At 37.6% G+C, this 21,894-nt stretch overlaps 1 protein-coding gene across 1 annotated transcript in view; it reads left to right on the plus strand.

The window, feature by feature from the left end:
• DIPK1A (divergent protein kinase domain 1A) overlaps window positions 1-17,866 on the plus strand; it is a 30,484-nt gene extending 12,618 nt beyond the window's left edge. The window contains exons 2-5 of the mRNA XM_087719300.1: window positions 7,345-7,479; window positions 7,912-8,019; window positions 12,981-13,157; window positions 14,854-17,866. Of these exons, the coding sequence (XP_087575426.1) occupies window positions 7,345-7,479; window positions 7,912-8,019; window positions 12,981-13,157; window positions 14,854-15,666 (1,233 nt within the window). The 3' untranslated portion in view covers window positions 15,667-17,866. The remainder of the gene's footprint in view (window positions 1-7,344; window positions 7,480-7,911; window positions 8,020-12,980; window positions 13,158-14,853) is intronic.
• The last annotated feature ends 4,028 nt before the right edge of the window (window positions 17,867-21,894 follow it).

The following is a 21,894-nucleotide window of genomic DNA, read 5'->3' on the forward strand; positions in this document are numbered from 1 at the left end:
TTCTGTAGGTGTGGCCTGCTTTCCGGGTTCACTGGTGGAACCTCTTCTAACCAGTTCGGTAGATTTGACGAACCGGTTCTACCGAATAGGTGCGAACTGGTAGGAACCCACCTCTGATACATACATACATATATACATACTAAGAGATAAGATAAGAAGATATATAGTTAGTCAGTCTGTATTTATCATATCTACGCAAAATGTAAAAGAAGAATGTGAAATGAGCAACTTTGTAATAATGTGTGAGTTGCCAGCACTAGAGTGTTTGTTTTTGAGGTAGGGAAATGGAATTGGCTTACTAGTATTTTCCTTCTCTAAATGATTGAATTCATTCAGTAATAACCTATGTTCTTTGCTATTCTTGTATAAAAACTATTTTGATTTACTCTGCAAGTTTGTTATCCTTTTTTTAAAGCAATGCATAGAAAATAGTGTGTAGAAAATAATTTTTCATATTATCTACTGTATTAACAAACAATTCTGCAGAAGAATCTCTATTAATTTCTAGATAGAGAATAGTTTAGGTATTTTGGCTTTCTGATACAATAAACGTAATCCTTTGAGTTACTTGTGAGCCCCCAAAACTAGTTAAACTGAGAAGTATGTCTAATTAAAAAGGACTGTGTTATATTGATTACTTAACACATTTGTACTATGTTTTCTCCATTACTTCATGGTAAAAATTAATTGGGGAATGTATGAGTTCAAATTTCCAACTTGACCATGAAGCTGATACTAATACCTTCACAAATCAGTCTTTCATCCTATTTATTTCATTGTGTGCTTTTGAGAACAGATAAATATCCTAAATTTTATTCTCCATTTTGAAAGACAAATAGAACATTAATATAATTTGACAGAGTAATGGTTTATTTTAAAGTATAACAAATAACTTTTATAATAATAGTGATACAAACTGCTATATTTATGTGTATTTATTTGGGTTAACTTAGTTCTGTTTTGTTGTTCCTTAAAGCCATTTTTTTTAAAACCTTGGCAACTGCCTGGACTGGTCCTTGCAGGGGTTTTTAGCAATTTTTTTTCAGAAGTGATTTGTCATTACCTGCTGCTTCAGGTTGAGAGAAAATGATTGGCCCAAGATCACCCAGCTGACTTCAAGGCGAAGGTGGAGTCAGAACTCTCCTGGTTTACTAACCTGATACCTTAACCACTACACCATGGCTGACTCTCAGTGTGGCCCATTATTTATTATTATAAACTCTAGATGTGTGATTAGTTGGTCAAAATTATTGGGTTTTTTTAAAATAAAAAATGTATAATACATTCTTATAATTTAAAAATAATTATAATGATAGGAATAGTGGTTGGAACAAGAAGGGGCAAGCAAAGAAAATGCTGGTTTGATAATGTACAATACAATAGCAGAGTTGGAAGGGACCCTGGAGGTCTTCTAGTCCAACCCCCTGCTTAAGCAGGAACCTTATACCATTTTAGACAAATGGCTATCCAACATCTTCTTAAAGACTTCCAGTGTTGGGGCATTCACAACTTCTGGAGGCAAGCTGTTCCACTGACGAATTGTTCTAACTGTCAGGAAATTTCTCCTCAGTTCTAAGTTGCTTCTCTCCTTGATTAGTTTCCACCCATTGCTTCTTGTTCTACCCTCAGGTGCCTTGGAGAATAGCTTGACTCCCTCTTCTTTGTGGCAACCCCTAAGATATTAGAACACTACTATCATGTCTCCCCTAGTCCTTCTTTTCATTAATACCCAGTTCCTGCAACAGTTCGTATGTTTTATTCTCCAGATCCCTAATCATCTTTGTTGCTCTTCTCTGCACTCTTTCTAGAGTCTCCACATCTTTTCTACATCGTGGCGACCAAAACTGAATGCAGTATTCCAAGTGTGGCCTTACCAAGGCATTATAAAGTGGTATTAACACTTCACATGAACTTGAGTCTATCTCTCTGTTTATGTAGCCTAAAACTGTGTTGGCTTTTTTGGCAGCTGCTGCACACTGCTGGCTCATATTTAAATGGTTGTCCACTGGGACTCCAAGGTCCCTCTCACAGTTACTATTATTGAGCAAGGTACCACCTATACTGTACCTGTGCATTTTGTTTTTCTTGCCTAAGTGTAACCTTACTTTTTTCACCATTAAACTTCATTTTGTTAGTGCCCAATGTTCAAGTTTGTCAAAATCCTTCTGTATCTTAAGCCTATCTTTTAGAGTGTTAACTATTCCTGCCAGCTTGGTGTCATCTGCAAATTTGATGAGTTCCCCATTTATTCCCTCATCCAAATCATTGATGAAGATGTTGAAGAGTCCTGGGCCTAAAACAGAGCCTTGGGGTACTCCACTGCATACTTCCCTCCATGTAGATGCAGTTCCATTGAGAACTACACGTTGAGTACAGTTGGTCAGCCAGTTACGAATCCATCTGGTGGTGATGCTGTCTAACCCACATTCTTCTACTTTATCTAGTAGTAGGTTATGGTCTACCTTATCAAATGCCTTACTGAAGTCTAAGTAAACTATATCAACGGCATTCCTCTGGTCCACTAATTTTGTCACTTTGTCAAAGAATACAATAAGATTAGTCTGACATGATCTGTTTTTGACAAACCCATGTTGGCTTTTGGCTATTACTTTGTTTACTTCTAGATGTTTGCTAATTTGTTGCTTGATTATCTTTTCCAGAATCTTTCCTGGTATTGAGGTCAGACTGATAGGTCTGTAGTTTCCTGGATCTATTTTTTTCCTTTTTTAAAGATGGGAATCATATCAGCTCTTTTCCAGTCCTCTGGCAGTTCCCCAGTGCTCCAGGATCTCTGAAAGATATAGTTCAATGGTTCTGAGATCTCGTCTGCCAGTTCCTGGGGTGTAATCCTGGGGTGTAATCCATCCAGTCCTGGTGATTTGAACTCATCTAAGGTAGACAGGTACTCACTTACCATTTTCTTCCCTATTTCAACTTGTGTTCCTAATCTGATTTTTGTGGTGCTGTTTTTGATAGGTTGGACTGTTTTATCCCTTTGTGTAAAGACAGATGCAAAAAATGAGTTAAATAGTTCTGCTTTGTCCCTGTTGCTTGTCACCTTCTTGCCACTTTCTCCCAGCAATGGACCAATTGTTTCCTTAACTTTTTTCTTGTTTTTAACATGTTGGAAGAAGCTCTTTTTTGTTGTTATTTTTTACTTTTGTGGCAAGCCTTTCTTCATTGTGAGCCTTAGCTTTCCTCACTTCATCTTTACAGACTCGGGCTATTTGCTGATATTCTGCCTTAGTTATGTCCCCCTCTTTCCACTTTTTATACTTATCTCTTTTGTCTTTCAATTTGTCAGAGAGTTCTTTATGCAGCCATGATGGTTTCTTTTGGGAGCTGTTATTTTTCTTCTTCATTGGTATTGTGCTAGACTGGGCTTTTCTAACCTCATTTTTCAAAGTTTCCCAAGCTTCTTGAGTTGTTTTCCCCTTGAGGATTCTCATCTATGGAATTCTTCCCAAGCTCTCTCTAAGTTTATTGAAATTAGCGCTCTTAAAGTCCAAGACTCTAGTTTGACTTTGTTCTACTACTTGTGTTTGCATAATGTTGAATCCAATATTGCATGTGAATAACATCAAAACTGATATGAAGATGTAGATCAAATAACTGAAAGAAGCTGCACTTGCCTATAAAGTCGCCAAAAGTTGGACACGACCGAATGGTTAAAAACAACAAGAAATGTATTGGGATATGGTTTGGAAGAATTTAAACTTGCAGTGCTTTTATAAGCTAAAAAGTATTTCTAAAATAGATATTGAAAAGTTGCAAGAGCTTTAGAATAAAGTATAGGAATATCCCAGCTTAATACAGCTTTGGCCTTGTATTTTCAAGAATGTTAAGCATGTCTCTTACATTCTTAAGTTTAAATTAATTCACCAAAAGATCATTTTGCATCTTTATCAGACTCTGCGGCAAATGTTGGAGATATAATGTATTTGAAGGGATTTCATCTGTATAATCTGATAATTTTGTTTTGGGCTGATACTCAAACTAATGTTCATATTGTTCAAAAAAATAATTTCACATATGTTAATTCAAATTATATGATGACAATTTAAAATGTATTAATTAATGATCATTGGATTTATACAACTTGGAGCATAGTCAAGAAAATATATTTTCCTTTGCTGAAAAGAGCTATTGCTCCATACTGAAAATACTGGATTGAAGAATACACGCTTCCTTTCAGCCTTTGGCTTTTACCAATGCAGTGGAAAAAGTGATCAATATAATTCTACTAGGGCAAAGATTAATTTGATGTTCAAAAACCAAATTGCTTTATAATCTATTATGATATTTTTGGCTTTGTGTGTGAATGTGTTTGTATTTTCATTGTTCCTGGGCTTTTTTATTTTTCCTCTTTTGTTTTCTTTAAATAGAGCCATGATGGGGAACCTATGGCTCATGTACCACAGGTGGCACGTGGAGCCATTTGTTAGGGCACCCGAGGCGTTGCTCTGTCAGCTCCAGCGCACATGCGTGCGCTGGACAGCTGACTTCGGCCTTCATTTTAGGCTGTTTTTTGCTCTCCGGGAGGGCAAAAAACAGCCCTATGGGCAATCAGAAGTTTGAGAACGGACTTCCAGGTTGTCCATAGCGCCATTTTTCACCCTCTGGAAGCTTTGGGGAAGCCTCCTGAAGCCTCTGGGGGGCATCTGCAGGGGCGGGGCGTTTTCGCCCTTTCCAGGCTCCTAGAAAGCCTCTGGAGCCTGGGGAGGGCAAAAATGGGTGCACGACTCCTCTGTGCTCCCCCCACTTTTGGCACACGCTGGCAATAAGGTTAGTCATTGCTGAAATAGAGCATTTACTATTTTATGGAACTAATATAACTTTTTGTAGTTTATTATAATGAAAATTTAAAATTCCTTTTTATGTAACAATAAATCATTTTTTCTCTGTATGGGCAATTCAAATTTCCCATCAGCCAATTGTTCAAATAATAACATTGTATTTTATTGAACAATCAACATTTAGAGCAATTAATAAACTCCTAGCTTTTTCCTGCTCTTTCAAACTTTTTAACAGCTCCTGATTGAAAACTAGTCTTTTTTTAAAGTAAGATTAATTGGTTTGCTATTTTTAATGTTGCTTCTGTCCCAAAATTTAGACCTGCCAACAATTTTACTGGGGTGGTGTTTTTGTTTTTTGTTTTTTTGTTTTTTTGTTAAGACAGTTGAAAATTTATTCTGATTTAAGGTAAGATCTAATGTTAGATAGTTGCCATGCAGTGAATAAAACCAATGTTTCCCCCTCCCCTTGATTTAATTTCTGATATTTTTTTTCCTTCTAATGAAAACAGATATAGTATAGTGGTGAAATTCATTTTTTTTACTATCGGTTCTGTGGGCGTGGCTTGGTGGGCATGGCAGTGGAAGAATACTGCAAAATCTCCATTTCCACCCCATTCCAGGGGAAGGATACTGCAAAATCCGCATTCCCTGCCCACACCTGGGGGAAGGATACTGCAAAATCCCCATTCCCACCCCACTCTTGGGCTGGAGATGGTATTTGCTGGTTCTCCAAACTACTCAAAATTTCCGCTATTGTTTCTCCAGAACCTGTAAGAACCTGCTGAATTTCACCCTTGATATAGTAACTGCATGATTTACCAATAAATATGTTATACTTTGAGAAAATAATAGGAAGATTATTTTAGGAATTAATTTTTAATGAAGAATAAGCAAGTTTTGTACTGAATCACCATTGTCTTGTTTAGTTGGATGTTTTTTTATCCTGAAACACTGATTCCAAAAGAATGAATCAGAAAACAGCATGAAGATTTTTGCAAGATTCCTAGTTGCCTTCCTGGTAGATTTTAAAATAAAAGAGCCACGGGCTAGCTCACTTAAATTTTAATCTCTTCTCTTTCTAAGCAAGTCTTCCTTTTTCTTTATTTATTAATCATACCAATACTATTTGCTTTACTTGCTGAAAGGAAAGTAGTCCTCATATACTACAGGAATTATGCAGCATCCTGCAGAAAAATTCTAACTGTATGAAGCAAAATGATTGTATTGTGCAAACTGAAGTCCTCATAACTCATTCCAGGTAGTCTGCATTATTTCAAAGGCAATGTAAACATGTCTTGTCTGGGAAAGAAAAACATGTATAGACAGTGATGGAAGACTCCAGGAAGATTACAGTGGATAATATATATATATATATATATATATATATATATATATATATATATATATATATATATATATATATATATATATATATATATATATATATATATATATATATATATATATATATGAACTCTTAACTTGCGTGTGTACAGTTAAACAAAATATATGCACAGTTGCCATGCTGCACTAGATTTCCCAGGCAAAAGCACAAATAATAGGACATGATAACTGCTTCATTCTCCCCCAAATCTGCACACTGTCCAACTAACCCTAGTTTCTCTCTCTCTCTCTCTCTCTCTCTCACACACACACACACACACTCACACTCACACACACACACACACAAATTGGGTACTGTTTGGATATTACTTGAATGTTTAACTACAACCATTATTTAATATTAGCCGTGCAGATTGAGGCTATTGTAAGCTGCTATTTTGCAAAATATGGAGAGTCACCAGCCCAAGTCTAATAAAGTCCAAATTATATTGTAGAAAAGAGCAATATTATGAAGAAATTTGGACATTCCTAAATTAGGAGAAAGTGGGAGAAGCAGTCTGGCAAACTGAACATTACTCATGACTGCAGAGAGGAAATTTATGTTGAACTTAGTCCTTTCTTCCACTTCACATTTTCGGTCTATTACTATTGTAGAAAGAAGAGATCAGGCAAATGACAATAAGGATTAATTGAGGGAGGAAAAAATGCTCTGGGGGTCAGCTGAGTGGGAGAATGAATGACAGAAACAAGAGAGGAAGTCTGTGATGCTATTCTGTGAGTAACCTGGAATTTCAAAAAGGGAAGTCAAGGCATGTATATAAGCTAGATCTGGGCATGAATGAGTTTGCTATGGGATCATTAGTGTATTGTTATTAGGTTAGCTAGGCTTGTTGGGCTAGTACCAGAATGAGAATAAAGCTCAGAGTCAGGTATGTAATTCATACATGTGCATGTGCGTTGATTGATTGATTTTAGGTGGGATGAACGATAGAGAGCTTGTGTGCCAATCATAGAATGAAAGAAGGTGGTCTAATTCCCTAGATTTTTTTCCTGCCTCTTTAAAATTCTAAAGGAGAGAGAGAAACACACAAGTCTTTTTTATTGTTATATGCTTCATTTCTAGCACAGGGGAACCAAGATTTTCTTAAATATCATAAATATGACTGGAACTTTTCCCTTTCCACTTGTCTTTCTCTGTCTCAAGGTTCGCTTCTCTTATATGCGGATGAAATATCTCTTCTTCTCTTGGCTAGGAGTATTTATTGGCAGCTGGATTATTTATGTTCAGTACTCATCTTACACAGAACTTTGCAGAGGGCATGACTGTAAGAAAACAATAGTAAGTATATATTTTTTTAAAAAATCAGGTTCGTTGGCATTCCTGACTGTCTCTTCCACTTTCAGTATTTTCTTATAAATTAAATATGAGAAAAATGTTATGAAAGAATTAACTAAACTTTTACTGTTGTCCTTGTGCAATAAGGTGTAGCAGTAGTTTATGTTCTTGGTTTTTGTTTTGTTGTCATGGGAAATAGTATTAAAAAAACCTGATGTAGCTTACCTATTAAAGTTATCAAATCCCAGTTCACTGGAGAGGAAAAAAATAGCTACCGTATGTATTGTTTAGGAATTATTTGAAGGAATACAATAGTGAATCAGGGAACATAGACTGAGAGATCTATATTTAAGGAGCTATATGATAACATTTTTTGAGTTTGCCCACTGATGAAAATTATAGCAATTCTCACATATAAATTTTTCATTTTTCCAGTGTGATAAATACAAGAGTGGGGTTATTGATGGATCAGCATGTAGTAGCCTGTGTACAAGACAAACACTTTATTTCAGAAAATGTTTGTCAACCCAACCCAACAATCAGGTATGAGTACTCTGATTTTTTTTGTATTTCAAAAAAAATAAAATGATAAATAATACTGTGTAACTTTACTTTAAATAATGCTTCAGTTGAAAATAGATAAAAATGGACTTCATATATTAAAGATTTAAAAAATTACAAAGAGCAGTGATTAATGTCTTTATTAATTAATAAAGACTTCATTCTCCTAGGCGCTGCTTGGAGTGTCCAAGCATGGGTTAACTTCAGCTTGCTGCCCAAGGACTGAGTTCAAAGTTTGTGTAGCCACGCCTCCTGCTCCCCCACAGAGGCTCAGTTTAAAAAGCTCAGTCGCCCTAAAAGGACGCAGTTGGGGAGAGCCAGTTCTTGGACAGCAAGTTGGACTCTCCAAACAGTCTAGTGTAGCCTATTTTTTATTTTTGTTGTTAGTGGATAGTTTAGGAAGCATTAGTGTTTTATTATTTTTCCTGCAAGTGAAAACTTTCGCATACAGCCTTCCTGACGCGCGGAACAGGCAGCTTGGAGCGAGGCTGTCTTCCGCGACCACCGCAGTTGAGGCACCACCAGGAGGCTCGTCAGCAGCCACTGGCAAGCTCAGGGGGCAGGTAGGAAGGTTAGGGAGCCTCCAGACGCTGTCGGAGGACTGTTTCTAGCCCCGGAAGCTCTACTGAGCTATCTGGATTGCCGACAGTTCCCCGGTGTCGCTCCAAAGTTTGCGGAGGCCATTTTGAAAGGAAAAAAAAGTAGTGCGCTTTATTTCCCAGCCGTTTAAAACGTCGCAGCCTGGTTTCCAAAACAGATCGCTGCTAGGAGGGCGTTTAACATTGGAATCTCCTTCTGGGGCTCCAGGCAGGTTCCCCCCTCCCCAGGAAAACTATTGGAGGCGGCCACAGGGAGTTTGGCTTTGCTCTGGCCATTCCCTGTTTTATTATAGTGTGGATCTGCAGGAGCTCTGGGTCTTTCCAATTTGGCGCCAAAACCTTGCACCGCTGTTGCTCCCTGTCTGGCCCTTCCCTCAGAACTGTGACTGCATAAGGGGCTATCACTTATATCCCAGGCACTTCCAAGGCTTAAATTATTCAACTTGCCTGTATTACAGCTTGGAGTGGACCATGGCCAGCAATAGTGTGGCTGAAATCAGTGATCAGACAGGTCCTTCCACCAACAAACGCAGCAGACTTAATCCTGCTGCCAAGGGGGACAGTGCAAGTCACCTTGCAAAAGGGAAGCAGCCCCAAAATAAGAGGGCTTCCAAAGCAGAAGAAAGATTGGTTGAGAAGCGACAAAAGGTATTGGAAAGGCAATTTCCAAGGGCACGATCTGCCCAGGAGTAAACTGCCCAAGCCAGGGAGGCACCAGCAGCTGAGGTTCCTGCAGCTCCTTCTGCAATTACCAACCAGCAGAATAGATCACCATCCCTAGCAGAAGAAGGGGATTTCGGTTTTTTGCCCAATCCTTCTAGGGCCTCTCCCAGGTCCCTTGCCTCCTCCCTGGAGGAGGATTACACGGAGGAGGCTTGCTCTCTGTTGGAGGAGGAACTCCCTCCTCCGGAGCCTAGAACCAGGGTCACACATCTCAGGATCCAGGCTCTGAGTTGTCCCTAGCAATGCAGGAGGTGGTCGCACGTGCGATTTCTCAGGACATTGCAGACGGCATCCAGCAACTAGGCCTCACCTTGCCTCCCAATAGCCGAGCCAGTGCTAAGGCACATGCCGCTGCCACTCAGGACCAACTTAGCAGGGCCTCTCCTCCCGCTTCCTCAGCCGTCAGCGAGGCATCTGAGGATGAAGAGGGTGTTCAAGATGCCCCATACCTATCTGAGGATGAAAATCCAGCTCCTGACATCCCCGCCTTTTCGGGGTTATTCAAGCCTTCCATGTTTAGGGCCATCCTCACTAAGGCAAGAGCTTCATCTGTCCAGATGGGATTCCCTGCTCAATCTGTTAAGAACAATGCCACAGAGTAGGGTAATAAGGAAACTGTTGGTTCCTCAGATCCAGGCCCTGGGCTCTTCAAGGAGAGCACCCCTCCTCAGGATCTGGTTCCAGATCCCCAGCTCTTTCTAGATGTTATCCAGCGCCAATAGGCCCAGCCTGGATCTATGGCTAATCCCAGTGTGGTAGATAAAAGATGGAAAGTGGCATTGAGGAAGCTTCCGAAGCTTCCTCAGGTAGATGACCCCATAGTGGCCCTTACCTCGAATTCGGTCCTTCCAGGTGATCTGCTGGAGGGACTCAAGGCGGAGGACAAGAGGGCGGAGAAGGCCTGTCATAAAACTCATCTGGCCACTGCATGGGCCATGAAAGCCTCCTCTTCCTCGTACTTCAGTAGGGCAGCCCTGTTTTGGCTTCGTAAGCTGCTAGCTAACCTTCCAGCTGGCGATACTAGATCATGCCAGGACATCAACAAAATTATTGCAGCGGTTGAATTCAGCTGACGCCTCCCTTGACGCCACCAAATTCTCCTCTAGGACCCTGGCCTCTAATGTGACTTCGCGCAGACTATTGTGGCTCCGCCACTGGTAGGCAGACATGAAAGCGAAGTGGAAGCTGGCTTCAGCTCCCTTCAAGGGCGGCAAGCGTGAGGTCTTGGATTCTGTCTTAATTGAGTCCAAGGACAAACACAAAGTCTTGCCGGAGGTTACAAAAAAAACGGACCGCAACGGCCATTCCTTTTTTCGTAGGCAGACCTTTGGGACTGCAGACTCCCCTTCCACGTCCGGGGGATTTACCAGACCTTATTCCCAAATGCAGGACCGCTCCCATGACAGGGCTTCGTTTAGGGACAAAAACAAGCAGCAGGGTACCCGCAGGTCCTTTAGAGCAGGAGGGAGCAGGAGGCATAGCTACACAACTTTGAACTCAGTCCTTGGGCAGCAAGCTGAAGTTAACCCATGCTTGGACACTCCCACAGCACCCAGAGAACGACCATTCAGGTAAGCCAACAGTCAATTTGTTCGCTTGATCCTTAAAATTGGATCCATCTAAACATAGTGATTGCTGCAAACACAGTCATTCTAGTTATTCTAAGGTATATTAGTTTATAAATGTCATAGAAAATAGAACTCTTTAAAAAGCCAAAGCCAACCTTGAATTTGCTTAGATATTTACAGAATCCATGCAATAGTGCTGATAGTGTTTTATGATAAAGAATTGACTTAAGCATTTTGTAATATGGAGGAGAATGTTAAGCTCCAATGTTTAAGAATATCCTACCATGCTATTGTTTCCCCTTCTCATATTTGCCCAGAATTTCTTTCCCCCAATCTACATAATTCTCTTTTCCCCTTCACACTGCAATACATAGAACGGTTCTGGACTATGACAAAAACGAAATGTCAGAACATCCAGCAATTTCACAAAATACCCACAGATAGTTCTCAACTTTACAACCAGTTGCTTAATGACCATAAAATGTTGCGGTAGATCTCCCCAGGGCTACTTATAACCCAGATTTGAAGTAGGGTTGTCCTCTCCTTCCATTATCACATTTCGGGCTCTTTGTAACCAGCTGGCATTTATATCCTTTTGCAGCATTGCACAGTCACATGACCAGGATTTACAATGTGTTTTCTGTTAGCAACTGGTGTTTACTTCTGGTTTCCAGCAATAAAAAATCTCACCCATCGGGTGAGTGCCTCCTATTCAAGGACTGAAAGTTTGGCTTTGGAGGAAGTTAAATGGAAGGGTTAAGAGCAAATGTCTTAAGCATGCATTTTATCCTCGAAATCCCATTACCAAATTATTTTTAAAAGTTTGAAAAGATCAGTCCTATCTAGTGATGTTATGACAAATTAATCTTCCCCGTGTATCCTACACACAAGACTTAATGTAACATGTAGCTCCCCAATCTATAAAGCTTACCACGCTATATTAAAGTTTGCATCCATTATAGTATTTTGAGCTTGCAAAATCATCTCCTGCAAAGGGACTTGATAAAAGGAGTCTTTAGGGAAAATTGCTAAATAGGAAGGAATGCAAGGACCCAATTCAGTTACAGTACTTGTGGATTTTTTTGAAATGAGTCTTACTATTTAGTCGCATCTGATTTTAAACTGGAACAGCATCATCTAGATTTTCATTTAAACCTGTTACTATAAAATAATTTATAACAGTGTTTTATTAATAATACTGCATTCAAGAACTGTCTAATTTTGTGGTTATTAATTAGTGCCATAAATCAAATGAGTGTGAAATATATATTTAGTAGTGATTTAAAGTACATGTTAAAATGTACAATAATGTATGAATTTTAAATGATTATCAGCCATGATTTAATAAAAATTACAGAATATCCTTTACCAAATGAATTTTGCTTTTCCATGTTACATACCTTGCAAAAAAGTATATATTGTTAAAACTGTTTAATGACAACAGCTAAACAGTGTTCTAGGAGTACAGATATCACTATGCAACCATCTTGGATAGAGATTGTATTTGACCAGTAGTCTTTTATTTCCATCTCTGTAAAAGCTGGGTGAAGAAGCTAGACTTATTGTAATGAAATGCATTAAAATATTTCTATATAAATAATTTAAATAATGCTATAAACTTTAAACTCCCATTTCACCTATGTGTCATGATCTTCAGGTTGCCTTATTTCTATGTCTTATTTTCAAGGGAGAAGAATGAAGAAATCAAGGACAACTGCTCATCTGATATTTTGAAATTCACTTAAATTTAGTATTTTTAAAGACAGCATGTGGCATTTTTATATAAACACAGTATATAAGTACTAGTTTAGTAGAAGTGGAAACGCTGTTTCTAGATTAGCACTTGTCAGCTACAATCCTTTTATAAATCCTATATTTGTATAAATAGCATATACATTTTAAGATTTGTTATCCAGAAAATCAGGTCATCTTATTGAAAATAATCATTTAAGCCAACAATTTAGTCTATTAAATACTGAGTACTAATTAAAGAGAGCATTTGTGTTAAAGATAAATTTCCACCTATAATTGTCGTTTATTCCATTTTGTACAGATGTATTTAGGAGAATGGGGTAATTTGCAAGGAGTTATAAAATGCCAGATGGAAGAAATTGCTCATATTGATCTTAGAACTGAACTAGAACCAAGGAAAGAAACAACTCTGTTTGATAAACCAACTAGAGGAACTACTGTTCAAAAATTCAAAGAGATGGTCTATGAGCTTTTTAAAGTAAGTATACTATTTCTCCATTGCCTGGGGGGTGATGATTGAGCTGAAAGTAATGATACTAGACAGATTCTTTGATTACTTCATATTTGTGGCAAAATCATTAGATTAAAATTAAGACTTTGTGTTGGGAAGTTTTATAAGGATTGCATGAAACAAACTTTTTAAGTTCTTCCCCATTATGATCCTGCTATAAATTGGCTATTACAAATAAGAAACTGTCATTGCAATTCAGTTGACAGACTTTCTGTTACTGCTTTTATTCTTTTAAACACTACACTCTTATGATAACTACTAAAATATAGCTAGGTCTTGGATTAAGTATAGGTATTAAAAATTGCATTGGTAATTCATTTATAATCTGTGAGGTCCTTGGTGCTCTCTGAGCTTGGCTATTTTCTTGCAGACATTTCATTACCAAATTAAGTAACATTGCCATTGGATATTTAATCTATTTTCCCTTTTAAATAGCTTATTAGAAAGCAGTCACACAAATATATCTGTAATAAAATAAAAGAAGCCCATCTGCAAATAATATTCTCAAATTATGAGAATATTTTAACATTTTAAGAAATTAATCTGAATTAACATGAAATTATGCTAACGTTGATGGATAACAACCTTTGCTCCTATAGGTCTTTTGAACCAAAAAAACACCACCAAAATTACCAAGGATAGAGACCAAACAGGTCAAAGATGCCCACAAACAGGTTAGACAAAATCATGTGGGTCTGCAGGGAATCTGGTGATGCGATTATATTTGTTATAGCTAACTCTACTATAAGGAGAGAAAGTGCAGAAGATAAAAGGTGAATGCTGGGTGCTGGAATGGAGTTTTTCAGTCACTGTGTCTTCTTCTTACCTTTAGGATGGAGTCACTCACTCTTGCTTTGTTCAATAATTTCACAATTGGTATTTTGTAAAGCAACTACCTTTAAACACACTTATTTGTAGTAAATTTTGATATTGGTAAATATGAACCTGCTGCATATCTTAAGATTATCTCATTGCTGGTATACTTATTTTGTTAATTTTTTTGAAAATTCATCTGATAATAAGCAATAGTTAATTAAAAAAAAGAAATGAAACAATGTATATATATGTATTGGTTTGATAAGAGGAAATTTGGTAAAAAATTTAAATGATGTAAAAAGGGGGAAAGGTTAAACTTAGACAAACTATTGCTAAATAAATGACTGATAATGTTAATAATGTAATAATTTGTATTGACAGGATAAAAAGGAAATTGGATAAACATTGTAAACAATGATTAAGAAAAGAGGTTTAAAAACTGTTATTTTAAAAAAATAATTATTTTTTTATTTTGAATGTGTTATAAAGGAATGATGTGATTGGATGATATTGAAAATAGATAAGGGAATGCCACTATGTGGTTTTGTTTCAAATTTTGGAATGTGTTATAAAGGGACGTTAAAACAACTATAGTCATATGAAGGATGAGGTATGATAGCAATTATATATAAATATATGTGATGTAAAGTAGATAATTTGATATGAATTAGAAGTGATGACGGTGGAAGGGATGCATGAAAACTCTGTGTAACCAATTGACACACTTTCTACAACTTTGTAATAGAGGATGATTTTATTTGTTTTTATTTAAAAAATAAAAAAATTTAGAAGAAAAAAAAGAAATGAGTGCACCTGATATTTCAACATATATGTGACTTCTTTCTAGGCAAAACTGGGAGAACAAGGAAATCTTCCTGAATTGGTTAATCTCATCTTGACTGTGGCTGATGGGAATAAAGATGGCCGTGTTTCCTTGCCAGAAGCAAAGTCAGCATGGGCCCTTCTCCAGTTAAATGAATTCCTGCTCATGGTAATTCTCCAAGATAAAGAACACACTCCCAAATTGTTGGGGTTTTGCGGAGATCTTTATGTGATGGAAAAAGTTGAATATACCTCTCTTTTTGGAATAAGCCTTCCGTGGATTTTAGAACTTTTCATTCCTTTTGGTTTCAGAAGGAGCATGGATCAATGGTTTACTCCGTCGTGGCCGAGAAAGGCAAAAATAGCTATAGGGCTTCTAGAATTTGTGGAAGACATTTTCCATGGACCGTATGGAAATTTTCTCATGTGTGATATGAGTGCCAAAAACCTGGGCTATAATGATAAATATGACTTAAAAATGTTGGATATGAGAAAAATAGTGCCAGAAATGAATTTAAAAGAACGTATTAAAGATCGTCACTGCGAGTCTGACCTGGATTGCGTATATGGCTCCGACTGTAGAACTGTATGTGACCAAAGTAAAATGAAATGTACTACAGAAATAATTCAGCCAAATTTAGCAAAGGTGTGCCATTTGCTTAAAGACTATCTGCTTCTCGGGGCTCCTTTAGAAATACATGAAGAACTAGAGAAACAATTGTACTCTTGCATTGCCCTGAAAGTTTCAGCCAATCAGATGGAAATGGAACATTCTTTAATACTCAATAACTTGAAAACTCTATTGTGGAAGAAAATATCTCATACAGATGATTCTTAGGTGCTTTGTCTCAGAAGACGATGCAGTTGCTGCTGTAGGAGCTGACCACTTTTTATGAAACATACTTTATAGTTTTTGAAACATTTGTTGTCCTCATCTTTTATCAGTTCTCTTTCAGACATGTTGTCCCCAATCGAAGAGTTATATGTGTACTTTAAATGTATGCCTGTCAGACTACTGAAGCCATATGGCTACAACACTCCTGGCTGGAAAGAATACTAATTCCCTGTTACCCTTTTATCCTTCACTGGCTTAAGAGATTTCATAACAGCCTTCTGTTGTTAGTATTCATTCTGTTTCTTTAGAAACTTACTAAAAGCCAAATTTATACATATGGAGAGAGCATTTGGTATAATCCCAGGAAATCTATTCTATAGAATTTATAAACCCACATGTATTCAACTGAATAATTTCCTAAATGTAAAAAAAAAAAATCTAGCATTTGAAGTCTATCCTACCCTTTTCCCTGATGTATTAGTTATTAAAAACTGGGAATTCTTGAAGGAGGACAGTATAAAAACACCGATTGCACTTCCATTTCTAAATAATAGCTAAGGAGAGCTACTTAAGAACCTCTGCATCATGAGATACTTCCAGTTAGCCAAGCTGCTTCATCTGGCTGTGGAAGACACTCGGATCCAGCAGACCCTCCACCCTTCCTTTGAATAAATGTATTTGTACTTCCTTTTGAGAACATCCCAAGCATCAAACTGCTCCCTGGGAAAGTACTGTTCCCTGTGCTTTGTTTGCCCTGTATCATTAGCAAAGGGAAAAGTTAGAAGGAATGGAACAGGATAGGTGAAGCTGGCTGTGTGGGTTATCAGTTTAAAGCACTCTTAGCTGCCATTTTTGTAAATGCTGTTTACTTTATGAACGAATTCCCGGTGACTCAAACAATCTTCTCATTTGAATTAAATGTAAGGGGAAGAACTTTGTCCCTAAACTGTGATATCATTTAGTCCAAGTAGATGAAGGATTGATTGCATCTAGGGACCTACTCTTGTTCCAAAGCTATCACCTTGCAGACATGATAAGAAGTTTCCTTATGTTCTTTTGACTTACTAGATCTTTATTTTGTGTTCTTGCTTCCCCTCAAAAAGATACAAAATGTATTGTGCTTTTAAAAAGTTCTGAAGTGTGATTTTTAAAATTCTGAAGTTTCTTTACAATCATCAACCTGAAGAATCCATCACTATTAGGTTACTTTTTAAAAATAATATTTTGGGGATTGTCTATTAATTTTAGCATGGCAGAATTTGCACATTAGTAATTTTTAGAGAAAATTAATGTGATAATTGCAAATGTTTTAAAATGGAAGTTTTTCAAACCAGAACTTTTTGTTAGATTTTTACATTTGTATACACATTTACCTCATACATACATTTAATGTTAGTAAGTTTGCTAAATCTCCCAGTTAAAAATAGCCGTTGTATCATTCTAGCATTTAAGGATTTTTAAGTTGCATACACAATCATGCACACACTAGCAGCAATATGAAATATAAGATTCAATAAACTTCAGTAATCAGTTGGATTATATGAACAGATTTATTAAAAAGTATTAAGCATTATACATTTGAAAGTAAGAAGTCAAAGAGACCCCTAAGCTCCAGAGTTTTAATGCAATCAAATGATTGAGTCCTCATTTTTTATCAGCAAAGTATTTAAATCATAATGAACAATCTCACCAAAAGAAAGCCTATCCAACAGTTAAATTCTATGTATCACTGTCCTGAAGTAATTTCAGTATTGTAATTGTAAGGTGGAAGATTTCTATTGGGAGTTAATCATATTTGTTCCTTCAACCATCAAACTGTTTGATTTCACCATATGCACTTTGGAAACTAGAATATTACATTCAAGCTGATTTTGTAAGAATGTATAGGTTTGTTTTCATACTATGTGATGAGCTAATTTCTAAAGTGCCATTTGTCTTAAGCTAATGAATATTGGTTTTGGCATTGCTTACAAAACAACAAAATGAAATACAGCAGTGATAAGATACATGTTTTCACCACTACCCTTCTTGGACTTCACTGTACTTTCCATTTCTTTTATGTGTTTTTCTCAGGACTACATAGTCCCCAGTTCTAGAAAGAAATGATAACTTTGATCACACATGGATAATCTTTGGAATCTTATTTAGCACCTAGCTAGTTAATAAATTACATTATTCAATGTAGTTGTTTAGCAGAATTCTTCTGAAATACTTGGGCATGTTCCTCTTGACACTAATTCACCTTTAGCTTTTGACTTGATTCAGTTTTGTTTTAGAAGACAAGAAAATGACAAAAATTATTGAAATCAACAAAGTATTCTTTTTTAACCTCTCAAACATGCACTTATAAAGACAAAAGAACTGTTGTTCCCTGTATAATGTGTGACATTATTTACTTTAGGGTCTTGTACATTTTTGCCTTCTATAAATATTTTTACTAACAGTTTTCTTGCACAATGTCCACTTTGTTTTTAAATTGACAAAGAGAGCATTTATTAGTGGTACCAATAAACATTCTTAAATCTTAATAAGGAAACCCATGGTGAGTAAGTCTGAATGTCAGTAGTTACAGTCATTGCTCAGTGGAAAAATATATATTTGAAAGTTTGGAATAATGGGATTTGTTAGCAATGCAGTTTGTACTGTATTTTATTTTGATTGCTGTTATACCACTTTCAGGTTTTTATTTCAAATATGAACTGTTTACAATAAATTGAAACTATTTCCCCTTTCTGGTAGTGATACATGTTGGGCAGAAGCACTGCATTTTTGGTAATTATTAGCATAAAATGCTGAAGATAGCAAGAGCTCATTGATTCTGGGTAAATTTGAACATGGTTCAATTCGATTACATAGTTGAGTTTGTGTAAGGTGTGCCTTATCCTCTTCAAATACAACAAACAATATGACAATTTTAGTGGACAGAGGTGTGTTGAAATAAGTCCAAAACACTAGTTTCTGCTTGTAGTTTTCATATTCTTGTAACAAAAAAAGATACTTATGACTATTGAATTTGATTCATTTTGTCAAAGGGTGATTGCTGCAAAGCAGAAATGATTGAGGAATAGAAAACCCGAACCTGGATTAACTCTGTTGAGATGACAAGTTTGTTTGATTCCCTGTTTTAGCAGATAGCCCTTTACTGTCCCCTAGTGAAATAGGTTGAGGTACAGTTGCATTTAATAATTTTTTAATATAAAATTTAATAGAATGCAATAAAACATTAATGAAATGGTACATATGAAACAAAACGTTAAAATTATATTTATGCAATTGGTTACTAAGCACATCTAAATTATATTAAAGTAACCAAAATATCATTATAAACCCCAAGGCATGTCACAATTTTTGAGCACCGCCTAATGTTTGGAAATTGAAAGCTGAAAAACTTGACATGCCCTAAATAGGATGCTTCTGCTTTCCTCTTGAGATTGAAAAATTCATGTAGTAATGAAAGAAATCGGGAAAGTTGCTTCACTATTACACAATTAGCCATTTCTACTTAGTTTCAATTTAGGGATTCCCATAAGAGCCCAGGATAAACATATACATTTCTGCATTATTATGACCTAAAATGTGATCTGTTCTACTACACACAAGGCCAAAAACTAGGTGGAGAGAACACTATTAAACAATTGAGTCAAAAACCTGATAGTTCATGTGACAGAAATGATCCAAATCTATACTCTTATATGGCAGAAGTATGTGAACCTTCGCTTTCAGTAACCGGTGTGTCCACATATAACACCAACTAAATGTTTCAGATAACTGTTGGTCAGTCCTAAACATTGGCTTGGATGAATTTTAACCAATTCCTTTTATGGAATAGATTCAATTCAAGGTTGTTTGTGGGCTTCCTTACATGAATTCCCTGCTTCCTACAAGATTTCTATAGAATTAAGTTGAGCTATTGCTATTGCTATTGCTAATTAAGTTGAGGACTTTGACAGCTCATTCCAAAATTAACTTTTTTTCTGCTTTAACCATTCTTTGATTATACAACATGGATTGTTGTCATGCTGTACACCCCAATTTTACTGGAGCCCAAGTTCACTGACAGATATCTTGATATTTTTATGAAATTTCCTGCTACAATTCAGAATTCCTAGTTCGGTCAGTGAATGGTTTATCAATGGCAAACCCAGGGCTATCTTAAGGCATGGGCCTGATGGGCACTTGCCCGTGGACTCAATGAGCATAAGGGCCCCCATACTAATCTATGTATGTTAACCCTTTAATGCACCTTGCATCTCATAAATACCGCAACATATTTATTACATTCTACTGCATTTTTAATTAATGCTAAGATTAATTAAATAGAAATTAATACTAATTTTTTTTTCTGTAGATGAGACGAGCCCATATGTTTTTAATGTTTCAACACCAATTTTGTTGCAATGCCAATAAAATAAGTGTTTAATTTTACCAACCATTTTTATTCCTGTGAGTAGTTGTTGCAGGGACCCAAGTACGCTGCTTTGCCAGGGGCCCATAATGCTGTTAAGACAGCCCTGGGCAAACCATCCTGGTCCATTATACTGCTACCATCACAGGATGGTATAAGGTTCTTATCCTGAGTTTGCCTTTCCCAAACATACTTGTCATTCAAGTGAAAAAAAAAGTTCTATTTTGTTCTCATCTGCTCACAGAACTTTTTTCCAATAATTATCTGGCTTATCCATATGGTTTATGGGCAGCAATATTCTTTTGGGAGAGTAATGACTTTCTCCTTGCGTTCCTGCCATGCATACCATTGTTGTTCAGCGCTCTTCTGATGATGAACATTGACATCTAGCAATGCAGGAAAGGCCTTTATTGAGTTTATCTTGAAGTTCCTTGAGTCCTCCAATAGTAGAGTGATTGATCAACTAAGGTAACAGTGGTATTGAATTGCTTCCATTTGTACATGATCTGCACTGGTGCTCTTTGGAAAGCATTTTCTTAATTCTCCATTCCAGCATGATGAGCATCAACAACTATTTTTAGAGGTGAGAAATCTTTCAAACTATTATGTATTTTCCCACAGGAAAGCTCCACCCCAGGCCAGGAAGGAGGCGCCCAGCACTGCCCGCAGGTGACGTCATCCTTCCTTGGAATCCTCAGTAGTCAGTGAGGCTTCTACCTGGGAGGACCCGGAGCAGGAACTTTCAGAAGACGAGGATCTCCCCCCAGATGCTCCTGCTCTCTCTGGGCTCTTTAAACCCACCCTCTTCAAATCTATTTTACATAAAGCCAAGACCACTACTCAAGTGGGCGCTAAGGGTCAGGCTAGCCAAGGCTCAGATGAGCCTTCGGTAGCTAATCCCAATGACAGCATGTTTAAGCCTCAGGCCCCGTCACAGGACCTGGTTCCTATCCCCAGCCTCTTCATGGATGTAATTCGGCGACAATAGGTCCAACCGGGTTCCCTTGCCGTGCCCAGTGGTGGGGCCAAGAAGTTATATTCAGTGTCACCTGCACTGGAGGACATTCTAACGTTGCCTTGAGTGGACGCTCCAATAGCAGCCCTCACCTCTAATTCTGTTCTCCTGGCAGACCTGATGGAAGGTCTTAAGGCGGAGGACAAGAAGGCGGAGAAGGCCTGCCACAAGACTCACCAAGTGGCAGCATGGGCCATTAAGGCGTCTTCCTCCGTTTCGTTCTTTAACACGGCTTCCATTATTTGGCTACGTGAGCCTAGGCTAAGCTCCAGCGGGAGACACTCACCTCTGCCAGGATGTTACAAAGATCATCACAGCAGCCCAATACTCTGCCGACGCCTCTCAATGTGGAGAAATTTGCCTCAAGGGCGTTGGCCTCTAATGTCACTTCTAGGCGCCTCGTGTGGTTTTGCCACTGGCAGGCTGACCAGAAGGCCAAGTGGAAGCTCGTCTCTGCCCCCTTTAAGGGAGCCAAGCTTTTTGGGGAGGTCTTAGACCCCTTCCTGATCGAATCTAAAGACAAACGGAAGGTTCTTCCCACCCTGACCAAGAAGCAGGATCGTAAGCCCACTCCCTATTTCAGGAGTCAGTCCTTTCGTTCCAATGATTCCTCCCTCTTCTCCGCTGCCCCCAGATCATACAATCAATCCTCTGATTGCTCCCAGGACAGACAGTCCTTTCGGCACAGAGGTAGGCAGCACTTCAACTTCCACAAATCCAACTGGGGGGGGGGTCACTGCCTTGTGGACGTTTACGTTTACGAAGATTAAGTCCAAGTAAGTCCAACTGGGGGGGGGCTTCTCACAGACCC

This window comes from Thamnophis sirtalis, unplaced genomic scaffold (assembly GCF_051295495.1).
Source record: "Thamnophis sirtalis isolate CommonGarterSnake01/CBP01778 unplaced genomic scaffold, rThaSir2_p1.2 scaffold_7, whole genome shotgun sequence".
Lineage (NCBI taxonomy): Eukaryota > Metazoa > Chordata > Lepidosauria > Squamata > Natricidae > Thamnophis > Thamnophis sirtalis.